Source organism: Geospiza fortis, unplaced genomic scaffold, assembly GCF_000277835.1.
Source record: "Geospiza fortis unplaced genomic scaffold, GeoFor_1.0 scaffold1283, whole genome shotgun sequence".
NCBI lineage: Eukaryota > Metazoa > Chordata > Aves > Passeriformes > Thraupidae > Geospiza > Geospiza fortis.
In genome coordinates this window covers 56,830-65,639 of record NW_005054754.1, presented here as the reverse complement: position 1 = coordinate 65,639, position 8,810 = coordinate 56,830, and the positions used below count along the sequence as shown (strand labels likewise).

Genomic DNA, 8,810 nt, shown 5'->3' with positions numbered 1-8,810 from the left:
AGGGGCCCGCGGCTCCCCCGCCAAGAATGCGCCTGGCAGGCTCGCCGGGAGGGGGTTTGACTGCTCCGTCACCACTCCTCGAAGGCGAGGAAGAAAGAGAGCTTCCCATGGTTTTTCTTCTTTTAAATATGTTATCATAGAGGCGTTACCAGCTTTCCTAATTGGCTTAGTAGTGTGCCTATTCTCAGAGCCAGCCAGCGACTGGTTTTGCCAGGCATGGAGGAAGCTTTTAGCAGCTCCTCACAGAAAATCACTTCCGTGGCAGGCTTCTTCCCTCTTCACCAAAAATCAAGCCATGCAAAAAACCACCACACTCGCCTTCAGGGGTGGGTCATAATAACAAATGCTTCTTGAACTCTGTCAGGCTTAGTGCTGTGACCACTTCCTTGGGGACCCTGTTCCAGTGCCCGACCATCCTCTGGTGAAGAACCTTTTTTCTAATATCCAACCTAAACCTCCCCTGACACAACTTCAGGCCATTCCCTCAGGTCCTGTCACTGGACACCAGAGAGAAGAGATCAGTGTCTGCCCTTCTTCTTCCCCTCACTAGGAAGTTGTAGACTGCAATGAGGTCCTCCTCACTCTCCTCTTTTCCAGACTGAACAGACCAAGGGTCCTCAGCCACTTTTCATACAGCTTCCCCTCAAAGCCCTTTACCATTTTTGTTGCCATCCTTTGAACATGTGGAAAAACAGAATTCACTGCTTAGTTTAATAACAATAGGATAAAAAAGGACAATATGTCCAGTGCTGGGGGGCTCCTGGACAACAGCCAAAGAACACACCGGTGTATACAGACAATGTTATCTTTATACTGTTACTACATCGCTGAGATGCATGCATATTCATGTGTGTCATGCATTATTCAAACATTCTTGCTAACTTTCTGATGTTTTGGGAACTTCTTTCTTTGACTTCTTCACACTCCAGCTTATCTGCATGTCTTAGTTTGGAAATGGGGGTGTGTATTCTATTCCTATCTGTTAGACGTGGGGCAGTTATCTTCTGTTAATTGGGCAGTTTTCTTGGGGAGATATCTTCTGTTAATGGGCCATTGAATCTCACTGCATGACTGATAAAATTACATCATCCCATTGTGAGAAGCTCCGCCCAGAAGGAGGAGCCAAGCATTCCTACCTGGATATAATCTGAGATTTGGAAGACCACAGCCAACCCTTTCCCACTGGATTCCCAGAGGAAGACCAGGCCCATCTACACCACCACTGGATCTTCAGAGGAAGACTACACCCTTCTACAGGATCACTGCCTCAACAGAACCACATCTGTCACTCCAGGAGGACTGCAGGCACCATTTCAATTGGACTGCTACCAACACCCTGACCAACAGTGTGTTAGGTCATATTCTGACTCTGTCAGTGTTGTTTTGTATTACTGCATTGTTTGTTTTATTTTTTATTTCATTCTCTAATAAAAAACTGTTGTTCCTGCTCCCATATCTTTGCCTGAGAGCCCCTCGATTTCAAAATTACATTTTCCATTTCAGGGGAGGCTCCTGGCTTCCTTAGCAGACACCTGTCTTTTCAAACCAAGACACTGCATGACATCCTGTGTGTCAGGTCAATATATTTTGTTTCTTCTTGTGTCTCCATACTGCTGTTTCACATCCTCTGATAAGGATTTAGTATGTCCTCCTTAAATTTAACATGGTATTCTCGAATTGTCCTGCAGTGCTCTGGTTTGTCTCACAGTTACCTTATTTTGAACAGGTTGTTCAGTGGATGGCCTTACACTGTTTTTAGTTACACAAAAACCTTTTTTTACGTCTTTTGTTTTGCTAAGGTCTATAATACAATACATTCATCACACTAATATTTCCATAAATGATACATAGATATTATATTCATACACTACTATTTCTATGAGCAACACAGTGCATACTTAAGCCGATAGATTATATTATATTGAAAAGCAGCTAAAACGAGTTATAAGTGATACTATTTCTAAATTCCTTTAATCACTAACAACATGCAGAAGCTAACACATAAATGCAAAAACCAATATTATCTGGTCTTTTTTTACAAACACTCTCTAATAGTTTAATATCTTTCTGTTATTGTGCTGCCCCAAACTGCTCACAATATTCAAGGTGAGGCCTTGAAATCACTGCAGTTTTTCATACATTATTCAAGAAGACATCAAGAAAACGATGAAATATTATTTAAATAATCAAATGCCTTTATTATTTGCTTTATAATGCTCGAAAGGCATTCAGTCTAAATAGGGACATTTTTATTCTGAGCCCATTTAGTTGTTTTATGCTGTTTCACTGTTGCAATGCTTTCTTGGGTTATCATCCCAGAGTTTATAGCCTGGCTTTTGTAAGAAACTGTTTCTAGGAAATTTCAGTAGGCCACAAGGATATGGATGCAGCTCAAGGATTAGCTGAACTGCTGTAGAACTATTCATGTAACACAAAAGCCATTCCATCTGTTAGTCTTGCTAAAAGCAAAGCCATAATATGAAAATATTTTGATGTATAGTTGTTTGAAGAAGTTCTGTGTGTAAACATGTTAAAGCTGTACCAGGAAAGCCCTGAATCTTAAGAGATGCCTGTACACAAAGTATTAAGGCAAAGGCAGAAACTGGAATTAATGATCCAAATATGACAACAGCAAAACAAATTTAAATTTGAACTAACTTTCTGTAAGAAGTAATTTATTAGCTGATGTTAGAATTCTGAGAGGGCAGAAGTGATGTCTTGATTACTGCGATCTTGGTTTGTGCTATTGTACTTAGTTGCTGCTGTAACTTCTATACTAATTTCTTACTATTCTGTACAGTATTTCTCTCTGGAACTCTTCAACCAATTACAGATGTTACTTTAGCCCCATACCATTCTTGTGACTGAAAGGGGAGGTAAATGTTATCTTTGTTCTCATGAAGAATGTTCGTAAACAGGGAGTGGTTTGCATTTTCAAGTGTTTTCCAATATTGAGTGCATCAATACAGAGCTTATACTTACTAGGTTTGTGACCTGTGGAAGCTTTCAGAAAATTTGGGCACCAGTGTTTTCTTCTGAGCTGTAAAGAAAGTCAGTGGTGAAGCCAGAATCAAAGCTACTGCTTTTAACTGATAGAGTTAATGTGAGTCATGGTCCACACTGCTTCTGCTGGCAGAGGCTGTATATCATTCAGGCTTTTGCAGATCATAATCAGAAATAGTTGTTCGTCTGGAGATTTAACATCAGCAATGATTTTTTTGTTCTTGTTGAGTACAATACATGTAAATGTTTTAGATGAGATTCAGAAAGTACTTAGGCTCCTAAGTCCTTTTAAAGTTCCAACCTCTCTACTGAGCTTAATGAGAGATGAAAGTCTAACACTTCCTAAATTCAATTTTGCATAACTTCAGCAACATAACTAAGGCATATATTTTCTGATTTTGAATTGCATTTGTATTATGAATTTTTCTTTAATGGGGATTGTATACATATGAAGTTTTACTCTGATTTTATTAAATATAAAAATATAAACCTGTTTGTTCTTTCAGGAGTGCATTAGAGCCTTAGGCCGAAATAAACCTCATACGCCATTCAGAGCAAGTAAACTTACTCAGGTGCTAAGAGATTCATTCATAGGAGAAAACTCCCATACCTGTATGGTAAGTTTGTTTAGTTAACTGTATGCTTTAACAATTAATTGAGGTTATACATTAACTGAGACTATATTTGAAGTTAGTCTTTCAGCAGAGCCATTTCAGATAACTTTCTCTTTTCTCACTTTTTATTGACATTTTTGATTGCTTGTTCTAGTTTTCTAGCTAGACAAATAGATAGAAACACTTTAGGTTGAGGATTTTTTTGTTTGTTTTTAATAATGCCTTAATTATATTATAATATTGTTTGTTGAATAAGAATTTTGGAAAAGGTGGTGTACACTGGAAGTATAGTGGTAAGTTATGATCTTTAAATGACAAAGGCGAATTTAAAATTGGTATCAAAGGTATCAGAATACCCTCTAGGCTGTAAAAGGAAGTAGTTGGGACAGATGAGATTAATAGTTGTGTACTGTATAAAAGTGCATTTGCATCAATCTGAAAAAATAGAATCCTTCTGTCAGATGGAGGAAAGAACAGATAAAAGCACAGATGTCCAGTGGTTTTATTTGTACATCCTTAATATTTCTCCTTATGGAAATGTAAATTCTCTGCAGTGGACACTGACTGTTAAGCTTGTTTGCTATGGTGGGTTGATCTTGGCTGGCTGTCAGGTGCCCACCAAACCACTCTATCATTCCCCTCCTCAGCAGTACTGGAGGGGGAAATAAGATGGAAGTCATGGGTCAAGATAAAGGCAGTTTAATAGAGCAAAAGCAAAGGCTGCATGTGGAAACAAAGGAAAACCAAAGAGTTTTATTCTCTATTTCCCATCAGCACACAATGTCCAGCCACTTCCTAGGAGGCAGGGCTTCAGCATGTGTAGCAGTTGCTCTGGAAGACAGATGTCATAAAAATGAATGTCCCCCTTCCTCCTCCTTTTTCTTAGCTTTTATATCTAAGCAGACATCATACGGTATGGAATATCCTTTGGGTCAGCTGGCCTGGCTATGTTCCCTCCTAGGATCTTGCCCACACCCAGCCTACAGGCCTTCAAGGGTGAGGGGGCAGAATGTTGAGACAGCACTGATGCTGTGGCAGCACTGCTCAGCAGTAGCCAAAACACTGGTATTTTCTCAACACCTTTCCAGCTCCCAATGCAAAGCACAGCACTGGGAGGGCTGCCATGGGAGAATGAACTCCAGCTCAGCCAGACCCAATATATTTGTGTTGGTTACTTTCCACAGGCTCCATGGAATTAGTCTAGAGGTGACAGAAATCTTCAGACCACAACATGAAAACCATGGTGTTAGGGCAGCCTAGTCTTCTCTTTGGATGTTAGGTATGGTTCTAATATGAAATTTGTGATAAAATAGCATTTTTGACTAATAGTTTTTCTTTGGTTTTCTAATGAAAACATGGAATTGTTTTCTTTCCACTGGGACAACTTCATAAATCATATTCAAGATCAGAAAGCTAAACCATGCAACTCTAGGCAATGTATCCTCACTGCTAAAGAAGTTTTGGAAAGTTAGCCTGTTGGGAATTCCTTTCTGTACATAGAAGGAGTAACATTTGTGAATGTTTTGTGACATTCTCACCATCACCTTTACCACTCCTTAAAGTGCTAACAAGCTGTCTTCATTTTGGTGAAGCTTTTTTATTTAATTATTATTCTTCTCATAGAGTTAACGTAACATTTTTCCCGTTTAAATGCATGAAAATAACATCGAGAATAATCCATGATGTATGGGTGTTTAATTTCTGATAAAGCTTTCATTCCCTCATTTTATATTCAATATAGTTCTAAATTAGGAAAAAAAAATCTCCTCTGAAAGTGAGCGAAAATATGCTTGAATTATTTATGTTATTCACATAACTGCAGTCACTTTATAATTAAGAATAAGAAAACTCTTTCATGATGAGACACTGCTTTCAAACATTCTTCCTGTTACTATTCCATATAGTTTCTCAGTATTAGGACCACTTGTAACATTCTTGGTTTGGTGTTTGTTTGCATGTAATTTTTATCCAGAATTTAATCAGCAATGTTTTCTCTTAAGACAGTGATGTAGGAAGAGTAGCACAGTGCATCTTTACGGTTGTTTTAATTGAGTCCTTGCATTTGCAGCACTTGTTCCTGTGATAACTAGATGAATGCAGAAGCAATCTGCCTGTCTAGAGATCTGACACATTTCTGAACAACATATATTGAATTGAGGGAGGTGTAGGAGATGCCTTAGCCTGGAATTACCTCCAGTCATCTCCAGTTCCCTGGAAAGAGGAGAGGAGATTTACACTCCAGTGGCCAAGTGGTGAGAAGAGTGGACAATGATCTGCAGCTTCTGGGTCTTCCTTTGCCTTTTTATCAAGAAAATGCATTCAACCTTCCAGTGGGGTATTTGCAATTGGTTCTTTGGCAGAGGGCCTAGTTTTAAAGCATGTTCATGTGTAGGTTTTATATGATACACTGGCAAAATTCTACTGATTAAATATACAGGTAAAGAAAAAGGCATATCATTATGGTTTATAATAGTATTTTATTAAATTAAAAGAGTACTTATCCTGCAGGTACACTGACTGTTTGTTTGCAGCAGAGCTATTAACTGGGGTGCTTCAAACTTCTAAAAATTAATGCAAATATAGTTTAATAATGGGTAGCTTCATTTCAGGTGTCTGCAGTTGACTGTAGAGGTCACTGCTATGTTCTCTAGAAGTATTTATGTGAAATAAATTAAAGCATAGAAGAAATTTTGAGGAATAATTCTGTTGTGGTGGTTTGACCTTGGCTGGCCACCAGGTGCCCACCAAAGCTGTTCTATCACTTCCCTCCTGAGCTGGATAACATAGAGAAAATATAATGAAAAGCTCATGGGTTGAGATAAGGATGGGGAGAGGTCATAGATTTTCCTAGGTTGAAAGGGACTTTAAAGATCTGCCCAGGCAGAAAGGGACCTGGGGGTACTGGTCGACAGCCGGCTAAACTTGAGCCAACAGTGTGCCCTGGTGACCAAGAAGGCCAACAGCATCCGGGCCTGTATCAGGAATAGTGTGGCCAGCAGGAGCAGGGAGGTCATCCTTCCCCTATACTCAGCACTGGCGAGGCTGCACCTTGAGTACTGTGTCCAGTTCTGGGCCCCTCAGTTTAGGAAGGACATTGAGACGCTTGAGCGCATCCAGAGGAGGGCAATGGGGCTGGTGAGGGGCTTGGAACACAAGACCTATGAGGAACGACTGAGGGAGCTGGGGTTGTTTAGCCTGGAGAAAAAGAGACTCAGAGGTGACCTTATCACTCTCTACAACTTCCTGAAAAGTGTCTGTAGTTAGATGGGGGTTGGTCTCTTTCACCACGCAGCAACTGACAGAACCAGAGGACACAGTCTCAAGCTGTGTCAAGAGAAATATAGGTTGGATATTAGGAAGAAGCTTTTTACAGAAAGGGTGATAAAGTTCTGGAATGGTCTACCTGGGGAGGTGGTGGAGTCACCATCCCTGGATGTGTTTAAGAAAAGACTGGATATGGCAATCGGTGCCATGGTTTAGTTGAGGTATTAGGGCATGGATTGGACTTGATGATCTTTAAGGTCTCTTCCAACCTAGTCATTTTGTGAATTCCTGTAATCATCAAGTTCCAATCTCACTGCCATGGGCAGGAACACCTTTCACTAGACCAGGTTGCTCAGAGCTCCAGCCAACCTAGCCTTTGTCAGGAAAATTAATCCATGATGTCAGAGGTTTATGTTCAAAAAGGAGACAGAGGAGTCCTGTAACTTTATTTGAATAAAGGGAAAGGTCATGGGGCATTTCCCATGGGGTCTCTCAAATTGCTAGAGGATGCAGCCTCCTTTTTATCCTAATTTCCCGACCCAGCTGAGGTACTTGGGAGGTACAGACTTCCTGCATTGCCTAATACAGACCCCCTTCTAATGAGTACTTCCCGCTTTTTCTTTTTCCTTGTGTCTCTGTTCTTTTTCTCTAAATCCAGGGATTTAACACAGTCCTGAGTGAGTAACAGTCTGTGTCAATTAATGGAATTCCTATGGAATTTATGATTCCACCCATTGCTTCTTTCACCTCTCAGTATCTGGCCTTATGTACCAGCAAGCCCACAGTTTGTTTGTTTAGACACCTCCTTCTCATTCCTGTCAGCACTCTCTGGGGCAGCTCCAGCCCTGCAGTGTCAGCCTCCTTGCTCCCTTTCAGCCTGGCTGGACCCAGTTGGTTTTAGCTATTTCACTACTATGTCTAAGCTTAATTAACAGCAGAAATAAAAACTGTGTCTTTATAACAAAGTTACTTTAACATCACTCATATAAAATCCATTTTAACATTTGCGAAAAGCCAATATTATAGAATGTATCTATAACATTCAGAGACAGCTCTTCACACTCAAGCCACCTCTTGATGTACAGGGAAACCCCTTCTCCTTTCCTTCCTCCCCTGTCTCTTCTGAACAGCCTGTAGCCATCAATAGTTGCACTCCAGTCATGGGATTCGTCCCACCAAGTTTCAATAATGGCAATGTCTCAGTTTGAGGCAATTTAAAGGAGAACACTGAAATGAGTTGTTTCCCTTTATAGGCTCGAACAATCCCTTTCCACTAATAAGGAACAAATACAAGTAAATAAGTTAAAAAAATAAGTTTACTAACAAGCGGAACAGCAACAGGCAAAAAATAACAGTAAATGTGAGAAACTATGTTCACTTTTAAAATTTTAAAGGTTTATTAAACCTTATCAAAAATACAACAGAAAACTGAATAAGGAAAAATTACAGCACTGGGAGCAAAGGACTCAACTGCCATGTGCTCATCCAAAAAATGGATGCTTGTCGTAGACATCCTTTTCACTAAAATCCTTTCTTTAGGATTTTTTCCTTCTGGGAAGCTGAGGCCCCAGAAACAAGATGTAAACAATAGATTGTCTGCTGCTGTGGAATGCAACAGGTGGGTCTGTGATTGGTCTCCTGGGGAAGTTTTGGTTCAGTGACCAGTCACAGCAGAGCTGGCTTGCGGAGTCTGTCAAGGCCAGCTTGTGTGTTATCATTCTTTACTTTCTATTCTTAGGTAGTTAGCAGCTTCTGGAAACTCTCCCTTTCTTTTTCTTTTTAGTATAGTTATAATAGATGTATATATCATAACTTAATAAATCAGGCCTTCTGATCATGGAGCCCATCTCGTCTCTTCCTTCACCCCGAAAACCTTTTGTCCAACCGACGACAATTGGTGACCCCTCGTGTTTCTGAGGACATTTATCA

At 40.1% G+C, this 8,810-nt stretch overlaps 1 protein-coding gene across 1 annotated transcript in view; it reads left to right on the top strand.

Annotated features, from left to right (window-relative positions):
• The window catches only part of LOC102042834 (kinesin-like protein KIF2A), a gene marked incomplete at its 5' end in the record, with an annotated part of 43,181 nt that extends 39,543 nt beyond the window's left edge, over positions 1-3,638 (top strand). The window contains one exon of the mRNA XM_031065390.1: positions 3,510-3,638. Coding sequence (XP_030921250.1) covers positions 3,510-3,638 — 129 coding nt within the window. The remainder of the gene's footprint in view (positions 1-3,509) is intronic.
• Positions 3,639-8,810: the final 5,172 nt, after the last annotated feature.